At 48.0% G+C, this 27391-nt stretch overlaps 1 protein-coding gene across 1 annotated transcript; it reads right to left on the bottom strand.

Annotated features, from left to right (window-relative positions):
* Positions 1 to 1551: 1551 nt before the first annotated feature.
* On the bottom strand, positions 1552 to 25481 carry TLCD3A (TLC domain containing 3A). The gene is made up of 5 exons (XM_055001966.1): positions 25227 to 25481; positions 18751 to 18834; positions 13020 to 13233; positions 10100 to 10195; positions 1552 to 4891 (listed from the first exon to the last, which is right to left on the bottom strand). The coding sequence occupies exons 1-5, from the start codon at positions 25346 to 25348 to the stop codon at positions 4619 to 4621; spliced, it is 789 nt and encodes a 262-aa protein (XP_054857941.1). The 5' UTR covers positions 25349 to 25481; the 3' UTR covers positions 1552 to 4618.
* Between the last annotated feature and the right edge of the window lie 1910 nt (positions 25482 to 27391).

Raw genomic sequence — 27391 nt, 5'->3', positions numbered from 1 at the left:
GCCATGGACAGTCAGGGTTGTTGTTATTCCCACAATATAGCTGGCGGTGAGGAGTGGCTTACCAAGGCCACCTGAAAAGCTCATGGCACTAGTGGAGTTGAATAGAATGCAGATTCGAATTCCAGCCTCTTAACCACTACGCTACAGCATACTCTGAAGCCATATAGCCATTGTTCTTTCTGAGTCAGTACTAACTGGCCATTGTCCAAGGGATTGAGAAATAATCCACCTCCGCTGTTGAGAATCTTTAGGTGGAAATGTCAGAGGTTTGGGGGGGGGGGGATCCAGAGGAGTTAGCTGTGTTCATCTGTAGTCGCAAAATAGTAGAAAGTCCAATAGCACCTTTAAGACTAACAACCTTTATTGTGGCATAAGCTTTTGAGAACCACAGGTCTCTTGGTGCACCTGACGAAGAGAACTGTGGTTCTCGAAAGCTTATGCTACAATAAAGTTGGTTAGTCTTAAAGGTGCTACTGGACTCTTTACTGCGGGGGAGGTCTACAAGCGAGAAAGAATGCCTTTCATACAGCTCTTTGGAACTAAGGATATATTTACAGTCTTAAGCAGAATTTCCATGGTTACTCCTGCAGCTCTTATGCGAGCAGAGCTAGGCCTGCCCTCAGTCAGAGCCCGTGTACATCTAACCCTACTCGGATTCTGGAGGAAGGAGCGTAACGACAATACCCATCTATTGCACAGGTTATGCTATGAAATTATGCGTAAAAATGAGGCTGTACAACTAGCCAGCTATAACAACATCCTTCGATGTTACTCCATCTGTGACGACTCCCAGGGTGTTCCGGTTGCTGGCTTTAACATTCAGGAATGGGTGTTCCACTGTGACACCATGATAGGCATGCGATCTCCTATTCCAAATTCTCCCCATGGTTTAAACTTTTCAAGGAGGACCATGTTAGAGCACCCTATTTGGTCAACACCCTCCCTCAACCTCCTTTACCTCAATTCAACAGCCTTTACCTCAATTCAGTTCCAAACTATGCCCACAGCGCTGCTAGCTGGGCGCTATGCCAAAACACCTCAAGCCCTCCACTGCTGTGTTTGTGGTGCTCACATTATGGAGGATTTACCACATTACCTACTATCTTGCCCACTTTATGCAGAGCCAAGGAATAAATTCCTAGAAGAGTTTTAAATTGGTTTAAACTCTTCAGACTGAGAAATTTTTTCTCCTGACTCTGCTGCATTTGTTTCTTATTAGTCTCTCTGTTCACCTTAGCAGCCAAGAAAATCCAGGCTAGAGTTGTTTCCAGAGACAACAATGGTTTTATCTGACTGGTATTTTCTCCCTAGATCATTTTAATCTTTTAATGTTTGTACATATGTTTACATGCTAGAGTGTTTTATGTGTTTTATTTGTATGGATTGCAATGGCCTTTGGCCATAAACAATAAACTTAGCTTACCATGTTTAATCTTTCCAGTGGAACTTTCAAGGCCCTCATCTAACTCCGTGGCGGTGTTGCCCACTCAGGTATTTCAGCGGATGCTCCTGAATGGCTTTTCTGTGCTCATATGGGATGGGCAAGACAAATCTAGTTGTTGAAATGTCTTTATTTAGCTGCTTTCAAAAGTCAAGGCTTGAGCCTCGTGAGAAAGCTCTTAGTGACACAATCCAATTAGCTGATTGTAGAGGCTACCCTCCACCACAATGCCTGTTAAAGATTGTCAAAGCACTGTAAATCCTTCACATACACCCAGTCACTGTCCCACAATACACTCTGCTGCCCACTACAACAGTCAGTAAAAACCTAGAAACCTGTTTTGGTAGGTCTAGCCACCTCTTTGTGACCATCCAGAGAATCAAAAATTAAGAGTGGAGGAATCTTTTTGACCACTTTATAAATGATGATAAAACCAGCGTGCTTATATACCACTCTTTGGAGGCCAAACAACAGAGTGGAGTTGTTTTTCAAAAATATATATTTGGCAGGTCAAGCCACCTCTTTTATGATTGTTTGGATGGTTAAACAGGGAAAGTCAATGTATTTCATCTTTAAAAAACATTGTCTGGTGGCCATTTAAAGAAGGCAGGGGGACCTCTCCGCTCTAGCCCTTAATTCAAATTACTAGTGACTGTTCCTAAAGAACCCCCAGCATTCCGGGGGTTAAAGGCATTACATAGAAGCACCGCAAATATTCTTTAAAATAAACTGTTCTTACTAGTTAATCTTACACATCTTTTTATACAGCAGCACCATGAATCTTGCTGCTAATCTCTTCCACAAAATCTCTGCCCCACCCAGAGTTAAAACCTGAAGGGGCCACCCTGAACGTCGGGCAGGTCTATTTCTTAATAATCATTTGGAGGACCAAACAGGAAAAGACAAAAGAGTAGAACCTGTTTCTTAAATTAAAAACCTTTCAGGTATACATGCCATGACAATAAAAGTAAACTTGACAATTTCAGATATTTTCCAAAACGGATATTGCAACATTAACCAGCAGTTGGCTTACCAGGAACCAGGAACTAACTGAAATTAGTGCAATGTTAAAGGCCTGGGAGGTGTTTATTTTCCTACCTGCTGTGTGTAAGGCACATTATGGATAGAAATAAAATTGGAGGTTTTGACACACAAACCCAGCAGAGGCATATTTTGTTAATACAAACTGGTCATATTGGACTGTTCTCTACAGGTAAAGTGGCATTTCAGAGGGATTTCTGGAAAAATTGCAAGAGGGACAAGATTCCCCTTATACAGGGGCTTGGAGTTGTGCCCCCCCCCCCCAAGCATCTGGGCCAGGAAGAATCCAAACCCGAAACTTAAGAAACTGCTGAGCACCTCTTCTCTAAAAATCCTTCTGCAGTTCTGGAATCCCACAGATCATTGGGTGCTGCGACGCAGAATCTGGCCTCTCAGAAAATCCTGGCTTCCAGAGAGCTTGAAAACCTTCATCCAGCTTCAGAGTCTTCATCATGGGGTATTTTTCAACCACTGCAATCTTCACAATGCTTGGCAGGATGTGCAAGCATTGTGGGCCGAGCTGGTGCACGTTCCCCCTCCCAATCCTACATAAATAAGGCCTAGTATTGTCCACGCTGTCTGTTAGCAGCCATCCAATGGCTCACAAGGTGACTCCCTAGGTCTCAATACCCAAGACGCTGGAGGTTGAACCAGGCACCTTCAGTCAAGTAAAGCACCTGCTCCCACTGAGATGTGAGGCTGGTAAGCCCACATGGGCCCATTTTGCATAAGCTGAGTTTCTTGAGCTGAGGAGCATGAAGGCACAAAGGGCACTGCTCAAGGCAGCCCTCTAACGGCTCCCTTCCCCAGCTTCTGCAGTTCCACCTAGCTGCTGTCAAGCCTGTCTTTAAACCATAAGGGCTAGTAACTTGCACATTTTTAAAACTGAAAGCTGAAACTCAGGAACCTTAATTCTCATGCTGCACAGCATACAAAGAGGACTGATAGAACCAAACCTTACAGCAAGAGTCCCCAATGCTGTGCCCGTTGACATTTTTCCTGGTACCCACCAGTGTTTTTAGAAGTGGGTGGAGCCACCTGGGGTTCTTGCCCAGCAGGGGTTCTGACTGGCCACTGGAGATGTAATTGGCTGTGCAGATGAAAATAGTATTTCAGAGGCAACTGCCACCAAAGTTGCTTTATTCTTTCTCACTCCTTTTTCTCAGTGTATTTTTAAAAACTCCTTGTCTTCTCCCCTGTACTTGGACCTCCCCTGTGTGTGGCTCCTCCTCCCACAGCAGCCATTTTGTAGCATCTATCACCCTGTGTCAGAATTCCATTGGCTAAAAAAAATTGGGGACCTCTGCCTTACAGTGTAAAAAGGACCTCACGCAGCTGAGCTGACTACATTAATTTCTTTTCCCCAAGTCGGTAGTGTGGTTGTATTCATTTCAGGGTGGAAGGGGAAGGTCCCAAAACTGGGAATGGCTAGGAAAAAGAAATAAAAGGGGAAGTAGGAAGACCCTAACCTAGATAGCCCAGGAGAGCCTGATCTCGTCAGATCTCGGAAGCTAAGCAGGGTCGACCTTGGTTAGTAATTGGATGGGAAACCTCCAACGAAGACCACGGTTGCAGAGGCAGGCAATGGCAACCCACCTCTGTTAGTCAAACCCTGCCAGGGGTCGCCATAAGTCAGTTATGACTTGAGGGCACTCTCCACCACCACCAGGAAGACCTCAGGTGCAAAGGGTGGTTGAGGAATCACCTGGACTCTACGAGGAAGAAGGGAGTGACCCCCAAGGCTTGGACTGTAATCTGGGACCCATCCCAACCTCAAAAGGTTTCTGGGGGCTGCTGGAGGTTTTAAGGGCTGCTACCAGATTCTGGCACCCTCCAATCCTACTGGCTTGCAAACAGTCAATATCCAACCACCATTGTTTTTTTCTGACAGGACCCGTGAAACAGCTTGGCAACCGCCAGCTCTGATTAGTCTCGCACATAGGAGAGAGCTGGCGGATCAGAGGTTGGCTGCTGACCAGCCCTCTTTCTTCTGTGTTGTAGTGAAAGTAACCCAGGCCTCTGCTGCAGGTCCCACCTGACCCCTTGCGGGCTTCAGATCACAGTCCCCAAGACACTGATTCCAAAAGGTGGGCCCGTTCTGAGCCCAGTGCTTGCAGGGCAAGCCCAAACCCGCCGTTATCTGTTTCTGTCCGGAGACGGTGAGCTACTGTAGAGGCGAAAAGCCTTGCGGCAGATGAGCGCAAACCAGTAGAGCTGCGGCGCAATGAGTAGAGCATTGGCCACGTTGCAGTGGAAGGGGATGCGGAACGGCACCTTGTAGATGGGCAGGCCCATCTGCCGGGCATAGGCCCAGTACATGAACGGGAAGAGGAGGATCCGACAAAGGAAGAAGGTAGCTAAGATGAGGATCCCGTTCACTTTGTGCAAAAGCGAGTCTTGCAGGTTGAGCTGTCACCAAACGAAACAAAAAAAGGAGAGGTTAGCTGAGAAGGAACCAAGGCACAGGGGCAACTCGAACTATCCTTGCCTGCCCACCCAGATCCTCATCTCAGACCATGCAAAATGCAAAGAGGGACGGGGCCTTTACAATGGTGGCACCTTGTCAGTGGAATGCCCTCCCCCTGGAAATTCCACTGCCATCTCAGGTGCCAGGTTATTTGTCGAGGCTTTTGTTTGCATTTCTCCACTGACTGTTTAACTGCTTTGGGTGTTTTATGTCTGCTGTGTTTTCTTTGGCTTGGGTTCCCCTGCCCCCACAGGATTCATGCTTAGGGTGATGGTTGAGTAGGAGGATTACTGCTGATTTTGTTTTCGCAGTCCTGCTGGTTTTGGTTTTTTAATGATTTATTGCTGCATTTGGTTATTTTTAATGGCGGACAGTTTTTATGGTTTTACAAGCAAGTGGGACCTCACAGGCCCACCTGTCGAAGAGCCACAACTGGCCCCCTGAGTCTACCGCAGGGACAGTGAGCCCCTGCTTCCTCCTGACCGCCCCAGCCGCCTTGAAGTTCCCTTCAGCAGTTTTTCTGCAGAGCACAGAAATAACAAAGATAAACACACAAAATCCTCCACTGCCTCAATCGGTGTGCTGGGGCACTATGTATCCAGGAGAGAAAGAAAGAAGGCTAATAATGAAAGGTTCCTGGGAACCCCAAAGTACTTATTTGCAAAAGAGTCCACCTGTTGTATCTCTGCACGATTTGTTGCTCTGGTTCACCTGAGGCCCAGTCACAACTTGGAGCACCTGAACCCAGGGGAGAAGGGTAAAGTAGGTCTGTTACACTCTGGAGCACCCTAACACTGAGGGAGAGGTGCAATCACATCCAAGGGGAGGCAGTGCCACAAAGGCAGGGCAGAAGGGTCTGCCACGGTAGCTCAGGAGGAGGCAGGGGGACTGACAGCCAGCACTAGATCCTTGTGTAATCAAGGCCTCCTCCAGAGTAGAGATCTCCTAGGAGGAAAAAAAGGCCTCCTCAGGAGCAAGCTAAGGGAGTCAAGAACTGGGAGCGGCTAGCTAAAAGTGATAAAAGGCCCTAGCAGGAGGCAATGGAATAGGAAGCAGTTGGATGGCACAGGCTGAGAAGGAGTGTAGCTAGCAAGGTTGCATTGGGAGAAAATGGAACCTCCCTGAAACTCAGGAGGCAGCACTCTTGGCTCAGGAATACAACAGGTGGCACCTCTTGGGACTCCTGGAGCTCAGCTGCTTCCAGACTGAACCATACAGGAACGGGACAGCAGCTGAAATACCAGAGGAAAGGACCAGACCAGAGGAAAGGTTGAAGCAGCTTGAGAAAGGATGAGAAAGACCAGAGGAAAGGTTGAAGCAGGTGGAGGTGATGACTGGCCAACTGGCCTGCTGGCTGTTGTATGGATTTGCACAATGACAGGTCATGTCAACTATTCCTTGTCATTGGTTCACCTGTTCTGAAGCTTTACAGATCTGTGCAATTAGCCCTTCAGCTTTGGTTAACGGCTGGTTTGAATGTGGCTGGCAGCCATGGGGCTTTGTGGTCCCCCCGCCCCCCTCTGACGTGCATTTTGCTGATGGTTTTAATCAGGGGTCATTTCGTAGAAAAAGAGCTGGAGGAACTCATTAGCATATGCCACGCCCCTTGACATCACCTATCTTGGCTGTTTTGGACCCAATCCTGGCCATTCAGGGCCAAAATTGGGCCCAAAATGGCAAAAGGGGGCAGAAAATGGCCGAAAAGTGGCCCAAAATGGTCAGAATCAGGCCACTGCTGAGCGGGAAAGTGATTCACCACCCATCAGAGGCCCGATCCGGGCCATTTCTGCCGCAATCCAGGTCGAAACGGGCCCAAAATGGCTGAGAGTCAGGTGGGCGGGGCCACCTGTCATACGACCTCTTTGGGGAACTGCCAGAACTGCATTCCTGTGCGTTCCCCCTCAAAATGAGCCCTGATTTTAATCTATGGGTCTTAAAACTGGGGCGGGGCCAATGCTTGGAGGCAGAACACCAGCTTTGTACACAGATGGTCCCTGCCTGAGATCTTGAAGAAGCGCTGCCGATCAAAGAAGCCGGTACTGAGCAAAATGGAGCCACAGTCAGACTTGGTTAAAAGACAGCTTCTGATATAAAAACAAAAAATTCAGAACTGCCTTGTGATTTTATCTAGTACTGATAGTTTAGTCAGATAGTACCATTACCACTTGATTGTCTGTCTTAACCTTATTATAACTTACTTCAGCCAATTGAAAACAGGATGTAAATATTTTAAATAATGATAGTCAATTGCTCTGGCCGAGCCTCCTCCTAGGTAATCTCTGTGGAGAGTATTTATGCGTCTTTGCATCGGATGTTGTGGGATTAGCCGTTGTCAAACCAAAGATGTCGCAAGAGGACCTGCTGAAGGAGGCAGTTGCATTTGTGTCTCCACACGTGTCGCTGCCCAGGCTTGCCTCTTTCCAATCAGGAGGCAAAATCAAAAAAGTATTTCGCGTAGGCATTGGGCAACAGGAATGTTCAAGGGCTTGGAGCACCTTTTTGATGATGAAAGGTTTAGGAGAAAAAGATGACTAAGGGTGTGGCTTATAAAATTATGCTGGGAGATGAGAGAATTTTCTCTCCCTCTACCCTAATGCTAGTACTTGGGGTCATCCAATAATGGGCAAAAGATTTAGGACATGCTAAATGAAAGTATTACTTTGCACGTCAAGTTTATTCAAGTTTAACAGCCTATTCGCTATAAAAACAAAATGTAAGAATTGAAAATCACAGGAAAACAAAAGTTTGCAATGTCCACAAAGCAGTTTTTGGAGAGGCTACCCAGAAGTAATCTTATTCTTAAAGGGTCAGGGATGCCGGATATTTCAGTAGCCATTTCCTCAGAAATCTGTCTCTGGCTGTTGCATACTTTGGAAAGTAGAAGAGGGTACAGGACAATGAATCAAACATTGCCAAAGGACAATCACAGAAGCGCTGGTTTGGAGGTGTCTTAAGGAACGGCCCTTCATCTGGGCTGTTGGTAACGCATTGCAACGGGGCTTTGCACAGCATATTATTAGCACGTGGAACTCACTGCCATAGGGTGCAGTGATGGCCGCTAGATTTAAAAAAGGCATCGGACAAATTCATGGAAGATCAGTTCACCAAACTTTGGTCAGTCAGTTGTTCAGCATTTAGAAAAAACAGCTGTGATTATTAAGAGCCAGCACGGGTTCGTCTAGAACAAGTCATGTCAGACTAACTTTATCTCCTTTTGTGAGTTACTACTTTGGTGGATCAGGGGAATGCTGTGGACGTAGTTTATCTTGATTTCAGTGAGGATTTTGATAAGATTCCACATGATAGTCTTGTTGACAAATTGGTAAACTGTGGCTTGGATCCTACTACCGTTAGATGGATTTGTAACTAGTTGACAGATTGCTCCCAAAGAGTGCTTGTAAACAGTTCCTCATCCTCTTGGAGAGAAGTGACAAGTGGAGTGCCTCAGGAATCTGTCCCGGGCCCTGTGTTGTTCAACATCTTTATAAATGACTTGAAGGAATAGAGGGGATGTTCATTAAATTTACGGATGATACTAAATTTGGAGGGATTGCAAAGACAGAATCAAGATTCAGGATAATCTTGACAGGTTGGGAAATGAGACGAAAACTAGTAAAACAAATTTCAAGAGAGATAAATGTAAAGTTTTGCATTTAGGTAGGAAAAATCAAGGCATAATTATAGGATGGGGGAGACCTGTCTTGGCAGTAGTACATGTAAAAAGGATCTAGGGGTCTTAGTAGATCATATACTAAACAGGAGTCAGCGATGTGATAAGGCAGCTAAAAAGCCAAATACGATTTTTGGGCTACATCAACAAAAGTATAGCATGCAGATCACACGAAAAGATGGTATCTCTTTGCTCTGGGTAGATCTCAATTGGATAACTGTGTTCAGTTATGAGCACCATAGTTTAAGAAGGATGTTGACGAGCTGGAACATGTCCAAAGGAGGGCAACAAAGATGGTTATGGGTCTGGAGACCACGTCCTCCTTTGAGGTAAGGCTGGGCATGTTTAGCCTGGAGAGGAGATGACTGAGAAGTGATATGATAGCCATCTTAAAGTATCTGAAGGGCTGTCACAAAGAGGATGGAGTGCAGTTGCCCCAGAATACCAAATCCAACAGATTAAAATTAAATCAAAAGAATTTTCAGCTAAATATCAGGAAGAACTTCCTGACACTTAGAGCAGTTCATCAATGGAACAGGCTTCCTTGAGAGGTGGTGGACTCTCCTTTGGAAGTTTTTAAACACAGGCTAGAGGGCCACCTGTTTGCAATCTGATTCTATGACTCAGCCTGAACTTAGGCAGATCATGAGAGGGCAGGAAGGGATGAGCCCGTGCCAGGCTCTCGTGGCCCTTTCTTACATGCCCAGGGTAATGCCAATCGTCACTTTGTGGTCAGGAAGGATTTTTTCTCCAGGCCAGATTGGCAAGGGGTCCTGGAGGATTTTTTGCCTTCCTCTGGGCATAGAGCAGGGGGTCAATGGGGGAGTAGGAGGGGAAGCTGTGAATTTCCTGCATTGTGCAGGGGGCTGGACTAGATGACCTTTGGGATCCCTTCCAGCTCTACGTTTCTAAGGGCTGTTAGCCATGATGGCTAAATACAACTTCCATACAACTTCACAAGCAAAGTACCTCTGAATACCAGTGCTGAGGGGGGGGGGAAATTAATAGGCTCTGCTGTGGTCTTAGCACCCCTACTGATAGGCCTTCTTGGCATCTTGAAACCAGATTAGATGTATCACTCAATAGATCAAGCAAGGCACTTCTGAAAGTACGTACTCTCCTGAAAACGGATGGTTTAAACTTTTTTACATGCTAAATATTATCCCTTGTAGTGTAAGAATGAAGTATGTCTTTGGCTTAAACTGGATCTTTACTTGGCTTTTAATCAAGGGGTTTTTTTAGAACTCGGTATCATTTTAGGCAGCACGTTTTTATGTACTTTTATGCCCCCGCTTGCTTTTATTGGCGGTTTTTCTTAGTCTGTTTCATATTATTGACTTAGATGGTTTTATGGATATGTTTTTATTGGTATGGCTTGTTTTTATTATCAGCTTGGTTTTATTTTATTGATTTAAGTTGCCTCAAGCAGGTTTGGAGATAACGGCATACAAAGTTTCTAAATAAATAAAACCCAGTGTACCTGCATCAGTATCTTTCCCAGGGATACGAACGGCGTGCTGAGTTCCGCAGTGTAGATGCAACCCACAAAGAAGTCTCCAAGTTCGCCCCGAAGATGCTACAAAGAAAGGGCACAGATGGGACTTTAGGGCAGGGAGTGAGCATCCATGGCTAGTAGCAGTCCACCCTGCAAGCCACAATGTCTTCCAACTACTTTTTAAAAGCTTCTTAACAGGCTCTCTCTGAAATGAGTGCACTTTTGCTGCTGAGAAGCCCAGCTTTCCGCCAAGGTTTGCAAAAATGCTGCTGCCCCGTGGATGGAACTCTACACGTGAAAACTGGCCTTAAGCCCACCACGGGGAGGCCCAGTCTGGATTCTGGTGCTGGGGGCGGGATAACTCTATGCCGTTACCCCAATCAGCAACACCCCCTGGCTGCTTTAAACACAGTAATGATGGAGAGAGACCCATTTTGTTTGCAGACCAAACGCAGCCTACTGAGGGGTGGAGCAGGGAGGGAGGCATATTTGATCAGGGAAATGGGGTGCAGAAAGAAATAATTAACCCCCTTACCCCAGTGCTGCAGCCCTGATCTAGTTTCTGTCTCTCCCCCGACCCCAACACGGATCTTTGCAGGCATGCAGTTGTTCTATAATATTTTAGTGAAACCTATGGAATGGGGATGCTGGTAGGAGGTAAACTCAGGCTTAAAGCAGCAGAAATACATCAGGTTATTATTTTGTTGCCTCATCAAGGCATTTATTTATTTATATCCCACCTTTCTTCCCAACAGGGACCCCAAAGTGGCTTTCCTCATTTTCCTCCTATCGGTTTTATCCTCACAACCACCCTGTGAGGTAGGCTAGGCTAAGAGTTTGTGACTCACCCCATGTCACCCAGCAAGCTGAGTGGGGATTTGAACATCTTGTCTTCCAGATCCCAGTCTTATGCTCTGATCACTGCATTATACTGTCTTCCAGTGTACACTCATCCCCTCCTAGGTCTGTGCCACTGCTGGCCTGGGCAGAGCCAACCCCGGTGATGTCTGCCTCTACTGATAGAGGTGAGATGGGAGGGCGGATGGGGCAGGATGGGGCTTTTCTTTTAGGTCCTAATGCACAGTCATTGGAACGTTTTGCCCCAGGAACAATCCCTCTTCCCGCTGCTCTTCACCTTTCAATGTTTCACTAAACCGTTCCTCTTTTAGGGGCATTGCCGCTTTTAGTTTCCTTCCCATTTTGGTAAACGTATGAAGCTGCCTTCTACAGAGGCAGACTGTTGATTGGGCCATCAAAGTTTAGCGCTATCTAAGATGTGGTCCTTTATGGAGATTATAGAAGATAAATGGAAAAATTTGCAAACAGAGAGCTGATTAGCAGAATGCTAAGACATGTATTAGAGTAAATGGTGCAAAGTAATAGATATGTAATTTCTTTTTTCTTGTTCTTTCTTCTCTTTCTATCCCCCCTCCTTTTTCTTTCTATTCCCTATTTTCTATCTAAAAAATAAAAATCTTATATATTAAAAAAAAAAGTTTAGCACTATCTATTCTGACTGGCTGCAATGTTACATCTTTTGGAACCAAAATTCAATGGCACCATAAAGACTGGCATTTATTTCAGTATGAGCTTTTCCAGGGCTTTTTTTCTGGGGAAAGAGGTGGTGGAACTCAGTGGGTTGCCCTCGGAGGAAATGGTCACATGGCTGGTGGCCCCGCCCCCTGATCTCCAGACAGAGGGGAGTTGAGATTGCCCTCCATGACATGGCACGGAGGGCAATTTCAACTCCCTTCTGTCTGGAGATCAGGGGGCGGGGCCACCAGCCATGTGACCATTTTCAAGAGGTTCCGGAACTCCGTTCCAGAGTGTTCCAGCTGAAAAAAAGCCCTGAGCTTTTCAAGTCTACAACTCACTTCATAACAAAACGGGCTGTGGCCCATGAATAGAAATAAATTTTGTTAGTCTTTATGGTGTCAGTGGATTTTTGTTCTGAGCGGCAGCAGCTCTCCAGGGGCGTGGGCAGAGAAAAACCTTCCTCTGCACCAGCTACATTTAATAGGTACGGAACATGGGGGCCTTTCCCTGAGCCACAGCCCCTCCAAAAAGCAACCCGAGTCTAGTACCAGAGCTGAAAGTAACTGAAATTTCACAAGGCTGCTCTATCTTTCGGGATGCTTGAAAGAAAAAAATGGCAAGTTTTGACCACTTTCTTCCTAGCCTGTACTGGCTTCCTTTTACTCCTGTCTTGCTCAGCAGCGCTGAGCCAGTTTGGTGTAGCAGTTAAGAGTGGCAGGACTCTAATCTGGAGACCAAGGTTTGATTCCCCACTCCTCCGCTTGAAGCCAGCTGGGTGACCTTGGGTGAATCACTTAAGAGCAGCAGGACTCTAATCTGGAGAGCCAGGTTTGATTCCCCACTCTTCCACTTGAAGCCAGCTGGGTGACCTTGGGTCAGTCACAGCTCTCTCAGAGCTCTCTCAGCCCCACCCACCTCACAGGGTAATCATCATGAGGCTAATAACACACTTTGTAAACTGCTCTGAGTGGGCGTTAAGTTGTCCTAAAGGGCGGTATATGAACCGAATGTTATTATTAGTCGTCTGCCTGGCAGTGGCTCTCCATGGGGCTGGGTCGCGTATCCTCCCAGGACCTGCTCCCTAAGAGGCATCAACTGGACTTTCCCAGATAATAATCAGACTCCAGCTGCACAGGGAACCAGCTGCTCTTCCACAGCCACAGTACATCTCCTCTTTTCACTCCCATCTTAAGTGGACGTATTCCTTTGATTACCTTTTTTTAAGCCTACGTTTGCTGGCGCTTAGAGTAGCGGAAAAGCGGGAGACGGATTCCCCCGATAAAAGCTGCTGCGGAGCGACACCCAAGCAGCCAACCCCCACCCTGCCACCGGCTCATGTCTGGCTCAGCCTCCGCACTGCGTTCCTCACCACAGCCACAGGGGTGAGGATGACGAGGATGAAGATGTGATGGGTGACCATCAGCCGTTCCCTCCGCAGGAAGCCCGTCATGCTGGCCAGGGAGTGTTTCCTCGGGGCCTCTCCCTTCTCTTCGCTCTTGTGCCAGTAGCAGAGGTACATGATATAGAGGTCATAGGTCATATAGGAAACCACGATCCAGACGTACTCCTGGGCCAACCAGTGCCTGTGGGGAGGGGCGGGGGGATAAAAAAGAGCTGTGCTGTTAGGGTCCAACCAGGAACTGAAACGAAATTACCCCACTTGGCAGCAAAATAATTATGATTTGTTTTTCATTTTGATTTCTGCCAATCGTAGAATCATAGGGTTGGAAGGGACCTCCAGGCACATTACAGGAAATTCACTACCTCCCCCCAAATTGACATGTCAATGGACACAGTGCTGGTTATGGTAGGTGACAAATACGCAATGTCACAAGTCATCAGCTGTCAAGTGAATGCTTTCTGAGTGCCATCTGTCCCATAAACACTGAGGCATATATCAACAATCAAGGAATCTAACACCAATGAGTGATGTACACGAAGGATTGTGTTGCTGGATCAAACTCAAGATTCTGTCCGGGACCATCCAGATGCTTACAGGAATCTCTCACACGAAGGGTGAAGAAAATGTCATCCGCTCTCTGTCTTCCGCAACTGATATTCAGAGATATACTGTTGCTGAGCACGGAGGCTCTATTTCACCTTCATGGCTAGTAGCCTTTGATAGGCCTCATACTTCAGTTATTGAACATCATATGTACTTAAGGAAAAAGGCTTCCCTTCTTCCAATATAAACTCCCTTGCCCACAAAAAAACCCAACTCTCTTCCAGGTCACAAACTTGAGAGCAAATCCTATTGAACACAGGACACAGTTGATTAACACTTGATTAAACACGCATAGGGTTACACCGTTAGCGAGTGGCAAATTAAAGGCACACTGAATATGCTCAATCTTTCTGTTACCAGAACTTCTGAAAAAGTCACCACTTACTGGCTTCCAGTACTAGATCATTTGATTACAGAAGACATTGGTCCCAGCAAAAAATATCCAATAGACCCTTTCTTATTGTAACCTTAATAGTGTGAAACTTTTGGTTCTCCAAATATGTACGTTTTATTGTAGGCTACATGTATGCACTTCAAATCTCTCTCTCTCTCTCTCTCTCTCTCTCTCTCTCTCTCTTTCTCTCTCTGTTTTGTTTTTGTTTTACCAATTTACCTGTACTGTTAAAACTTGTTTACTGTTGATAAATTTGTTAAATCAAAAAATTGTTGAAAAAGAAAGGCATTAGGGCTCCCGAAAGTCTCTTTTCCAAAACCAGAAACCCTGACTCTGACTTGGTTTGGGGCTGGCTGTATGTAGTTAATTGCCTAGAGGGCTTTGACTTCTGAGGGTGCTCAAAGGCCTCCTTGCTTTGGAAAACCAGTTCTTAGGGTTTGGGGGAGTTCTGCATCAAATAGAAACCTGCAGGGCTCAGATCCTTAGTCTGTCTCTTAAATGGAAGGACGGTGGGTTGAACAGTGGGTTTTAGGAACGGGGGTGGGGTCATGAGGTAGGCTCTCTCTGCTGCACTGGATATGCATACTGTTGCTATTGCAGAAGGGTGCGTTGCATACCTGTGGAACCTGCGTAGGGACTGCTGTTTGCGTGTTTTCTAGTATCGTTGTGAGGCACAAAAACAGAATATGCATTCAAAGTCCTGTCCTCTGCTGCACTAGTCCCAAAGGGTACCAGCAGCCACTGGAGTTAATTATATGAAAAACAGCTTCCTCCTGTCGACCTCAACCTATTGCCAATCATGGATGACCCTGCAGTTTATTTATGTATTACATTTATACGCTGCCTTTCTCCTCAATGGGGATGCAAAGCAGCTTATATCGTCCTCCGTTTTATCCTGCAAGGAAGATTAGACCGAGCATGTGTGACTGGCCTAGCGTGTGACTAGTCACCTAGTAAGCTTCAATGGCAGAGTGGGGATTTGAACTCAGTTCTCTCGGATTCTGGTCCGATATGAACCACGCACAATGCATAATTTTAGAATACTCTCAAGTCATGCCTCCTCCCAACCATCTTTTCTTGCAGTCAAGCTGCCCAGAAAGGTTCATCATCAAGAAAAGACCTCTGGAGAGCCAGTTTGGTGTAGTGGTTAAGAGCAGCAGGACTCTAATCTGGAAAGCCAGGTTTGATTCCCCCACTCCTCCGCTTGAAGCCAGCTGGGTGACCTTGGGGCAGTCACAGCTCTTTCAGAGCTCTCTCAGTTCCACCCACCTCACAGGGTGATTGTCATGAGGATAATAATAACACACTTTGTAAACCACTCTGAGTTGGCATTGTTGTCCTGAAGGGTGGTATATAAATCAAACGTTGTTATTATTATTATTATGAAGAAGAATGGTGCTGGTTTTGTTTCTGTGCTGATGAGCAGTCTGCAAGTTCAGAAGAGGAGGAGGGGATTGATTACACACAACCATTTGGTCACTCTGGACTCTTTATGTGAGACTTTAGAAAGGGGGGCGATTTAAAATGCAGAAGTGCTTGACACACACAGCGAGGACTATTGAGAAACAACAGCACGCTTTCCCCACTTTGGCAATGAAGCTTGCACAACTCGGAGGACGTTTAACTGGCTATGATCCCAGCAGGTTTGTATACATGAGTGTGCTGTTAAGTTGCAACTGACTTCTGGCAACCCCAGCAAGGGGCTTTCAAGGCAAGAGAGCAGCAGAGGGGGCTTGCCATTGCTTTCCTGTGCACAGAAACCTCAGCCTCCCTCTGCGGTCTCTCATCCGAGTACTGACTCGGGGCCAACCTTGCTTAGCTTTTGAGATGGGGCTATACCATGCTGCCTTCACTCCCTCCCGCCGTGTTTATACACCCCTTACACCTGGCTGCATCATACCTTGGGAATGCCTACGTAGATCTCATGGAAAAGAATAGCTTTTATTCCACGAAGCATCACTGATGTGTATGGTGCTGTACTGACTTTTAAAAGAAGTCTCTGCCCTCAAGGAACTTACATTCTAAACTTCAGTTGTGTGGGAAAGTGCAGGTTTAGTTAGAATGAATTAACTCTCCCCTTTCCTCTGATGTCGGAAACTTCCTCCCAGAATATCATTCCTCTCTCAGGCGGCCCAGGGTGGTGTGGTAGTTAGAATACTGGGCTAGGCATGAGAGAGACAGGTCCAAATCCTGATCCGGCACTCATGCAGTGACCCTGGGCCAATTGCCGTCTTTGAACTTTGCCTGCTTCACAAGGTTGTTTTGAGGCTAGAGGAGGGAAGAGCCATGTATGCTATCCTGAGCTCCTTGAAGGGAAGGTAGTGAAAAGATGCGAGAGGTACAGAGCCTTAGCTCTCAGTCCTTAATCCTGCCCATGACTGGCAGCTGCTTCTCTAGGTCAGACTGGGAACCACAGCTGAGAGAAATGGATCAGGCCAAATGCAGACCGCGACTCAATGGGCATGGTCTCTCTGTGACATTTTCATCCTGCTCTTCACCCAAATAGCTAAGGGCGGTGTATCCAGTTTCCCCCTTTTTATCCTCACAACAACCCTGTTAGGCAGGACTAGGCTGAGAGTTCAGTGTCTGGCCTAGGACCACCTAGTGAACTTCACAGTTGAGTGGAAGTTTCAACTCAGCCCTAATCTGACTGTATACCCATTACACCACGCTGGTTCTCCCTATCCGAGAAGGAAACATCTTGGGGCAAGCTACTTCAGATACCGTGTTGCTCAAGGACCCGAGTCTGAAAATGGGAATTCAGCCGAGAGTACCTCTAAGCATGTGCAGAATGCCGGCTCCTCACCACTAAGTAGCCACAACCAGTGTCTGTTTATCTGAGGTCCAATTTGCTACCAACTCTGTGAATGGCTAAAAAGGTATTTTTGGAAGACAGAGCTGACCTGGAGAAGCAGGAAGGACAGCAGAGGAAGAAAGAAACCTCCAATCAGCTGCTGCAGAACCTACGACATCATCTGGCCTCCCACCTCCTGTCTTCCGCCTGCCCTTGACAAGTAAAGGCAAAGGAACCCATATATTTCTATGGGGTGAAGCTGGAATGAAGCGCAGCTGGGAAATCCAGAGAGCCCCCAGTGAATGACGCTAAGTGATTTCCCATACAGACTGCATGCTTCATTCTCAGAACACAGGCAAAGCGTCCCTCACATCAACAGCCAATTCCCTTCCAAGGAGCCAACCCTAGTTTGCTTTCTCAGTGAAGTGTGTTTGTGTGCGTGCAACACAAAGCAGCAGCACACGAGCTGGTGTAGTGTAGCGGCTAGAGTGTCCAAAGCCCCATTCTGCCATAACCCTCATGGGGTGACTTTAGGCCCGTCACTCTTTCTCTTGGCTTAACCTACTTCGCAGGGTTGTTCTTGTGAGGACAAAATGGGGGCTGCAGTGTTGGGGGGAGAACTATACATGAAGTCCTTGGAGAAAGGGTGAGATAAAAATGGGCAGATAAAGCTTCTTGCAGGCACATAGAAAGGGGGGGAGGATGTACGTCTTTCCTAAATTCTTGTCAAACTAGCAAAGCAAGGAGGTCATCGAACCTTTGAACCTTAACAGGGGCCTGTTGGAAACTGTCACTTCAGGCTACTTATTTTGCCCGTCCTTTGAGGCAAGAAGAAATGGGCTTTTTATATATTTACGGGGAGGAGGGGCAGATTCACAAGGGACGCTTTTGAGTTGGCACACACAATGGAGTTTGTTTTCTCCAGTGCACAAGCCGTGAGCTGCCGCCATGACTGCACGCTTCCTTGATGGTATCTGACTGCATGCAGGAACTTAAACCAGGCACTTCACAGGCTCGGGCTGCTGCCTGCAAACTACTGGGAAGGGAGGTGGTCCTCAATGTATCCAAGCCTCAGACCCCGCCTCCAGGTGCAGAAGAAAATAAAAAGAGTGTGACAGCATCTCTGAAACCAGCAGGTACACTAAAGCGTTGGGATTGGACTGACCCGGTATAAATATGAGCAGAGTGTTCTGAATTGGGATATTCACAGACGCTGCCAAAGGCAGTTCTCCTCCCACAATGGAACCATTTCCACTTAGGGGCCTTTCAGTTTGCCTCCTCTGGATTCGGGGGTCCTGTTGACACAGCCTTGGCCCCAAGATCCAGTACCACAAGACTTGGAGCACGGCCTTTTGTTGGTCAGCAGAGCTGGCTGCAGTTGAAGCTCCAGCTTGCCCTTGACATACTCCAGAATGGGACACAGGCACAGCTACCCAAATGTGATGCGTGACGTCTGCAAATTTAACCCTAAATTGGGAGGGGGCCAATCTGGCCTGGGACCAGGACATAGAGGAAGGCCATTCTTACATCATGTTGTTTTCCCAATCAAAAATATACTTTGAAAAATTGAGGGGGGGGAATAGGCATGACCTCTCATACACACTTGAGTGCCATAATCCCAATCCGGCCGGACAAACTGCACGCCTATTCTCCCAGTCCTGGAACTCCACAATCATATATCGTTTGAGACGTATTCCAGTCTCGTTGCTCTTGCACTCAGCCACATCAAGCCAGCAGCCCCAATCTTATGCCTATGAACCGTGGAAGCAAGTCTCTTGGAATCCAGCGGGGCTTGCTTGCTTGCATTCAAAACTGCAAAGGTTGCAGCTGGCGTACCGTGCGTGGGCAGGTGAAAGTCCTTCCCGCACCCCTGCCTCGGGTTTATAATGCTCTTTTGTTTCCCTCACCTGTCATGCACCACGTCCTTGCAGCTACAGATGACGACAATGCCTGAGAGAGTTGCCATCATGGCTTGGGTGGACGACACCAGCCTGAAAAACAAAATAAAAGTACCTTTAGGGAGGCAATTGTTGCCTGCCGTCCTGCTTCCTCCCACAAAAAAACCATTGCACATAACTGTAGCAACACAGCAATATGTAGAATAAAAAAGGTAAAGGTAGCCCCCTGCGCAAGCACCAAGTCCTTACTGACCCATGGGGGGACGTTGCATAACGACGTTTTCTTGGCAGACCTTTTACGGGATGGTTTGCCATTGCCTTCCCCAGTCATCTACACTTTACTCCCAGGAAACTGGGTACTCATTTTACCGACCTCGGAAGGAGGGAAGGATGAGTCAACCTTGAGCCAGCTACCTGAACCCAGCTTCCGCCAGGATCAAACTCAGGTCGTGAGCAGAGCTTGGACTGCAGTACTGCAGCTTACCACTCTGCGCCATGGGGCTCGTTTTAGAATGTAGAACATTGACTGTAATATTAATGGACTGAAAGAAACCGAACAATTTCATTTCCTTCTTGCCCCCTTGGCAGGGATAGTGTTTGTGCTGCCCTCAGTGCTTTTTAAGGCTATGTCCACACATCTTTGGATACCACACTAGTGTTTTGTGATACCATTGTTGGCCATTGGACTGTCCTTTGTAGACAAGACGATCCAGTTGCAAATGATTGCACATTTGCCACTCATATGTGGATGCAGCCTGGTGAAAAATATTTCTTCCAACTTCTGAATAGCTGAGGACCAGCATATTTAAGAAGCTGCTTCCATCTGGATTTTGAAATAAGGGATTTTGAAATCAGAGATGGAGGAACACCCCCTTCTTCATTTCCTTTCGGTTTCCATGTCTGGTCATTGCAAAGTTTTTCCTTTCGCCTATTTGTGTTGTCGGTGTTGCCAATTCCTTTGTTTCTTTTATAGGCATTAATGTATAGGCACCAAAACAAGGCCACAGGGTTGCCCAGAGGGGTCACTGCCCCTCAACTTTGGAATTCCCTTTCCCCCAGAGTCACTAAAACCTGGCTGTGTGTATCCTACGGAGGATACTTCTCATCAAGCAAACATTAGATACCCAGATTTCTGCAAAGTAATTAAGGGGTAGAATTTTCCCTTCCTCATTTTTGTGTTTCGTCCCCACCAAACACACACACAGTCCCCCCCCACACACACATCCTGCTTTGTAGCTGCAAATGATAAAGAGGGAGATATTCATCTACAGAGGATAGCAGTTTGAATAACAGAGAGCCTACCGCCTTACCCACCAACCGTTAAAAGGCAAATTAGCAAGGTCATGGTGTCCAGATACACAACGCAAACATTCTTAAATCAATAAAGCCTGCTCGCCTTCCATTATTCATTCATTCACTCTGTTCATTTTTCCATTTGTTTGCCTGGGTATCTTTGGAGATATTGGGAGCATTTGCCAGCTCTCTAGTATGAACAGGGAGAGGGGTGGGATTACTCTCGAGAGGACTTCTGGCCGTGCGCTCCCCCCAGCACTTTGGAAACAACACGGCTCATGGGAATTAGCGGTGGTGCCGTTTGGGGAGAACACAAGGTAGACACAAAGGGAACAGGAAGTCTGAGGGCCTTTTGCCTCACAATGCAGGGCCCAGAGTGGTTTGCTGCATTTGATTTTAAGCATGCATCTAAACATACAACGTGCAGCACAGTTCTTACTGGTTTGTTGTTTTTTAAGCCTGTTTCTTACATTGCAGCTGTCACAAAGGACAGTAGCCTGACAGGCTTTCGAGAGCCAGAGTAAACATGAGGCCTGTTGTTAGAATCTCCCAGGTTGCTGAGGTTTTTCTTAAGGCTTGGGAAGAGGCCATGGCTCAGCTGACAGAGCATCAGTTTTGTATGCAAAAAAAATCCCAGGTTCGATTCTTAGCATGTCCGACTGCTCTTTAAAACATAATTCGCTCATAGAGGTTTTTAAAAACTATATTGCTTCACCACTTTTCTTCATTGCACAAAGCAGTTTATAGTAAAAACCGAGAGAATAAAAAAAAACAGAAACCTGATATGTATTTAAATGCCAGTACAATAAATTGCTATTAAAACCCTAAACAAAGATCCCTTACTGCCCTTCTGGAGGAGTTAGCCGTGTTAGTCTGTAGTAGCAAAATCAAAAAGAGTCCAGTAGGACCTTTAAGATGAACCAACTTTACTGTAGCATAAGCTTTCGAGAATCACAGTTCTCTTCTTCAGATGCAACATACCTCCCGTCATGCATCTGACGAAGAGAACTGTGATTCTCGAAAGCTTATGCTACAGTAAAGTCGGTTCGTCTTAAAGGTGCTACTGGACTCTTTTCGATTTTACTGCCCTTCTGAATCGGTTGAGATAACTGGCAGCCTATTCCATAAGAACGGGCTGCCATAAAAAAAATTGTGCCCCGCCAAAGCTTCTCTTTAGGAGAGAAAAAATAGCAAACCCAGGTTTTTTTTCTGGGAAAAGAGGTGGTGGAACTCAGTGGGTTGCCCTCGGAGAAAATGGTCACATGGCTGGTGGCCCCGCCCCCTGATCTCCAGACAGAGGGAAGTTTAGATTGCCCGCTGCAGCGGGCAATCTAAACTCCCCTCTGTCTGGAGATCAGGGGGCGGGGCCACCGGCCATGTGACCATTTTCAAGAGGTTCCGGAACTCCGTTCCTCTGCGTTCCAGCTGAAAAAAAGCCCTGAGCAAACCCGATTGTGAGGATCTTAAGGTCCCCCCAGGCTCACATGTGGGAGAAACTACAGGGAAGAGGAGAACCTCCCAGCAACAAGACCAATCACGTCAATACATATGTCTCAATTAATCAGTATAATTTAAAGGGATAAGGGGCCCAAAGTGAACAGAGGCGGAAACCGCCCTAATTTCATACACACAATAAATACCATAAATATGTTGATAAATAATGCAATAATGTAAATACATCCAAAAAGCATCAATAAATTATCAGTCCATCAAGATATAGTACAGAGGTCTTCCAGGCTTACTGGTTGGTCTGTACGGTGATTGGTTATGTTCCTGGGAGGTTTTCCTGTTCCCTGTAGTTTCTGTGTGCCTGGATAAGCTTCTTCTCATATGAGGGAGAGGCAGTCCTCCAAGCATGTGGGATCCACTCATAAAGCACTTTAAATCCACACCTTGAACTGGATCCAGGAGCAAACAGGGCAGTGTCCTAGCTAACACCAGTTGGTTCAGGACCAACTGCAGCTTCCAAATTGTCTTCAGGGGCAGCCCCATGTAGCCCCATTACAGTAGTCTAGATTCGAGGTTATTGTAGGTCGGAATTGCCAGATCAGCAATATTCAAAAATGGGAGAATTTTCCTGTCCAGACACCACTGAAAGAAGGCACTCCTAGCCAGGGCTTTTTTTTTCAGCTGGAACGCAGTGGAACGGAGTTCCGGCACCTCTTCAAAATGGTCACAGGGCTGGTGGCACTGTGACCATTTTCGCCGAGGGCGATTTAAACTTTAAAAAACGCCCCCTTTGTTCCAGCTGACCCAAAGTGATGTCATTGTGCGGTCCTGGGAGCATGTGCGCACTTTGTGCACACACATGTGGTACTGGAGGCATTACCTCCCGCCAAGAGTTGCCCCCTGTGCTGGCAACCCAGAGTTCCACCACCTCTTTTCCCAGAAAAAAAGCCCTGCTCCTGGCTACAATACTGACCTGCTTCTCTACAGACACGGACAGGCCTCCACCCTGGAGAGTCCCTGATCAGATTGAGCAGATAATGTGAACTGTAGCAGCCCAAGGGTCTGATTCAGGATAAGGCAGCTTCCTTCCTTTGTTATGTGATGGCAAAAAAAGCAGCCCCCAGGCAAACCTGGTTTTTGGACTGGCCCACATCACCAACAGGGAATGGGTTTCACCGCTGAGCTCTGCACTATTTTCCTGGTGCAAATACCATCCCCTCCAGAGCTGCTGTTTTTGTCCCCTGGTGAGAAACATACATTTCTTCCAGCAGGGCACACGAGGAGGGGCTGAGATGGGGAAAACAGCATGGGTTAAAAGGTTAAATTGGTACCCTCTCACACCCACAGCCCTAGTCCAATCTCCCACCCTAGTCCAATCTCCTTCCTACCCCAGCTGCAAAATGCCAGGAGAGATCACAGCAGATTTCCCAAAGCATTTGATTATATAGATTTGTTTGTTGGAAACAATTGCCTCTCATCTCTCTATCTCCAAAGACTTCCACAAAATCAGGACAGCCCAAGAAGAGCCACATCAAAAGTAGCAGGTGATCCCAACAAATTCTGTAGACGCAGCACGAACTATTGTCCAAACCTCACAGCCGTCTGAAAGCTGGTGGGGAAAAAAACCAACCCCTTCAGAACACACAGCCCAAAGGTCAGACGGAATAGTGGTGCCTGATGCAGCTTTTCTGAGCTGCATGTTGCCTGCTGAAGGGTCAGAAGGGCAGCACGTGCTCCGATTCCCCAAGAGATTAATCCCTCCGGGATCTCCTAGGAACGGAATGCCTGTGCTGGAAAATCTTTTTGGCTTTTGCCTTTTTGGGTGGTCTCCACAGCTACTTCAAAGTCTACAGCAGACCACCTAGAGGCTGGGATGTACACTTTTCACAATCGCCGCCCTAAACATGCCTTAGCACTCTTGGAAAACCTTTTCAACGGCTGTTCCCAGAGATCTTGGACAGTTAATCCACCTTCAAACAGTAAGAGTAAAAACAGCCAACAGTGCACGTCATTAAAACTTAAGTGCGAGAGAGTCCAGCGACAATTGTCCTTCTCTTGCACTGAGGACGGGTCAGCAAGAGAGATGACACCAGTGATTCTCACAACATGTTATATCTTGGCCCGCTCACAAGCAAGCAGACAGAAATTAGTATTAACAGAAATTAATAAACCATTCTGATGAGCAACCACTTAGAGAGGAGCCCATGGGATGTATCTCTGGATGAGTCACTGCTCCGGCCTCTCCTCCTTTCAACCAGCCTGCTGGACCACATCTCTGCCTCAGGTGTGACTGGCTCAGCCAACTGCTCCCCACCCAGGCATGCATTACGTGCCCCTAGTGGAGGTTGGCTGTCGCATCTCTGCACTAGTCACTGCTCTGAGCTCACTGGCTTTCAATCAGGAGGCAATTCCTATTTGCTGGCAAGATGTTGGAGAATTCGGTGGGGGGTTTCACTGATCTGAGAATCCCTTCTTAAAATGAAACTCTAGTAGATTCGAGTTAAGACAGCGGACGCTTTGTGAGAGTCTCTGTGGGAACAAGACGCATGGTGCTCGGCCGGGAGCTGAGTCTGGAAGCCATGCCTGAGACCGGAAGCTCTTTGTTCCAGCCCAAGAGGCAAGGGACCTAGCACCGGCTCCTCCACTAAGAAAGCACTCTGAACATGCTCAGGGGACTCTGGTATGTTATCCAAGAAGGATGATTCCGATCAGACTTCAAGGGCCGCTTCATTTTTAACCCACTAAAGAGCAGCGCACACACTGTTCTCCCCTATTATATTTTTATTTATTTACTTATCTGTTTATTGTATTACCTATCTATCTAGGACATCTTTATCCTGATGTTCCTCCCGGATGCTCAGAGCCGCATGCCTGTCCTCATTTCAGCCTCTCAACCACCCTGTGAGCACCCCACTGGGGAATGCAACATGCCACCCCGGAGTAATGCCGATTTTCAAAAAGGTCGAGCCTTCCCACACGTGCTCCCTCAGGCCACTCTTCCTGCCATTTGGGGCAGCCTATCAGAGTCTTCTCTCCCTCCTGCGTGTTATTTTCACAACAATCCTGCAGTTCGGTCCAGCGAGTTCCCACGCAGCAGCTGCGCTGCTTCAGCCTGCCCTGCGCAGCCAAACTTGGGGTGCAGCATTTCTTGCGCCCAGACGAGCAGAGGTTTGTTCGGGCTCCCTGCGCCAGGAAGTGCCGAGTTCAGGTCTCGCCTCATGAACTGATCTGGGGGTCTCAGGCAAGCTTTTCAGCCTCTGCTCCCCTTTCCACCCCACCCTGCAATAGCAGCGCCCCGGACAAGGCTGCGGTGGGAATGAATGAGACTATACGGGACCCCCAGGGAATGCTGTACAACCCTACATAAGTCATCATCCTCGCTAGCAAGCTAAACCCCCGGGGCTTTTTCATTCCCTCCCCTTCAGCGTGGGATTGCCTCCCTGCAAAAACAAACACGCGGCGTGTGGACCAGCCCTCGGAGCGGTTCATTCGCCGCCTCGCCAGGGAGCTGCGGGAAGCGGCTGCAGCGCCCGGGGCGAAGAGCGCCCGAAGGGCTCCCCCGGCGCCTCCCCTCCCGACCCGGATCCGAGCCTCCCCTTGGATGCCTCCCGCCGGCAAACGCCCCGGCCGCCTCTTCCCAGCGCCGAAGAACTCTGCGCGAGCGGCAGCCCGGCGCCGGCCCCTTGGCGGGGCGCCTGCCCTTCCGTCCCGCGCCCCCTGCCCGCGGCCGGGCCAGCCGGTACCTGCCGCTGAGCACGATCCGGTCCTTGCGGCTCCATCCCGGCGCCAGCCTGGCCAGGCTGCGCAGGCAGGCGGCGAAGAGCGCCGGGAAGAGCAGGGCCCCGAGGGCCAGCGTCTGCCACATGCCCCGCGCCCGGCCGCGTTGCCCGCCGGTCGCCCAGCCCCGCGCGCCCCGGGCGCCCCAGAGCCCGCCGGGCGCTTGTCGACAGCAGCAGGCCGGCCTCCGCCGAGGAGGAGGAGGAGGAGGAGGAGGAGGATGCAGCGGGGAAGGGAAGGAAGGAAGGAAGGGGCGGACGGCGCGCCGCCTTCCCGCGGCCGGAGCCAGAGCCCAGGAAAGGCGGGACGGCGGGGGCTCCCGAACCGCCCCTTGGCGAGGCTGGGCGTGCCGAGGCGCTTGGAGCCTCCCGACGGCCGCTTGGACGCTGCAAGTTGGCCGGGAGCGGCGGGGAAAGCCCCAGCCGCCCCCTCCCGCCAGGTCGCCAACCTCCAGGCGGGTGCTGGATGTCTCCCTGAATTGTAGAGGCAGGGTTGCCAGTTCCAAGTTGGGAAATTCCAGGAGATCTGGGGGGTGAAACCTGGAGAAAGTGGGGTTTGGGGAGGGAAAAGAACTTGGCCTGGCATAATTCCATAGAGCCCACCCCCCCCAAAGTAGCCATTTTCTCCAGGTGAACAGATCTCTGTGGCCTGGAGACCTGTTGTAATTCCTGGAGATCTCCAGCCGCTACCAGGAGGCTGGCAACCCTATGTAGATGATATCCAGACTACAGGGACCAGCGTCCCTGGAGAAAGTGGCCGCTGACGGCCTTCTCCACCTCCCCAAATCTTGCCCTCCGCAGGACCCACTCTTAAGTCTCCAGGAATTTCCCTACCCAGAGTTGGCAACCGTACTCCCAACACGGGCCCAGGAGGCCCCAAAGTGGCTGTGCCACCATAGTGTGGCCGGCTTCCAGGTGGTGAGTAGTCCAGGGGGGAAATCCACCACCTGGGGTATACAACTGGATAACTCTCAGTAATCATAGAAGACAATAACGTTCAATTGATAAGGTTATTGGATTTAGTGCAGTAAATTAATAAAGTGTCCAGTGCACACAATAAATAATTATCCAATAAATAGTCAATTATCTATGTTGTAAAACACCTACAAAAGTCCTGTCCAGTTCTATCAGTATAGACCTCTACATTCAAGATAACATTCAGGAATATGTACACTAATCTTTTGCAATCAATAGTCCACAGCTGTATAGAACTCTGGTGTATGGCAGCAGGTAAGTCTTGTTTTGTAATTAAGGTCTGTTTCTTTTTCGTTTTTACAGGTACGCCATAAATGGATCTTTGTTCAGTCTTAGAACAATGGTAAGTAACCTCTATAGACTCCAAAGAGAGGGACTAAAATGACATCCTTATATTTCTTTTTCAGACTGGACCATTATATCATCAAGGTGTGTGAGGAAACAACTCAGCGGCCCCCAGCCCAAAGAGAAGCCAGCTGATACATTCAGCTCGTTTCGGAATGTTTCTTTATCAAGGGTATCAGGATGGTCCTCCATAATTTTAAACCATGTCCAAGAAAATACAGTACATGAGTTGTCGAAATACCACAGGACGGCTGTGTACCATCAAATTCAGGGCGACCTGGCACACCTCAGTGGCTCTAGCAAAGATACTGGGGCTGGGCTCGCCTTGCCCCTGGTCACCAGTGGCTCACCAGAACTGAAATAGCCAGTCCACCCCTGTCCATGGCTGCTCGGGCAACCGTGGGATTATGACAGATTGCTTGACTCTGACACGTTAGAAAGAACATTCACCAGATGGATTTCCTTTTCTGCACTAAACAGTTGTCTAGCAGTCTGTTTAAGAGGGTGGCATTAAGGCCCTTTCCACAGATCGGGTTGAAACTGGCCCTTCCATTTGCACACACCCCTCACAATATTTGCAGCTCCTTTTTCTACGCATCCCACCACCATGGGAGTGTTGAGACACAGCCCCGCCCCACACAGGGACAGAGGGGAGGCAAAGATCCCCTCTAACTTCTACCTTGTCGCTGAGAGCGCTTCCTTTTAGTTCCAGGTTGAGAAACTAGCTCCTACTTCCTTTTCTCTTCCCTGTCCCTCAGTACATGGCACCATCTATTCTACTATTGATTGACTGAGAAAGCAGGCCCCTTTAT

This window comes from Eublepharis macularius, chromosome 17, assembly GCF_028583425.1.
Source record: "Eublepharis macularius isolate TG4126 chromosome 17, MPM_Emac_v1.0, whole genome shotgun sequence".
Lineage (NCBI taxonomy): Eukaryota > Metazoa > Chordata > Lepidosauria > Squamata > Eublepharidae > Eublepharis > Eublepharis macularius.
Note: the sequence above shows the minus strand (reverse complement) of the source record. Positions and strands in the feature narration are given on the sequence as shown.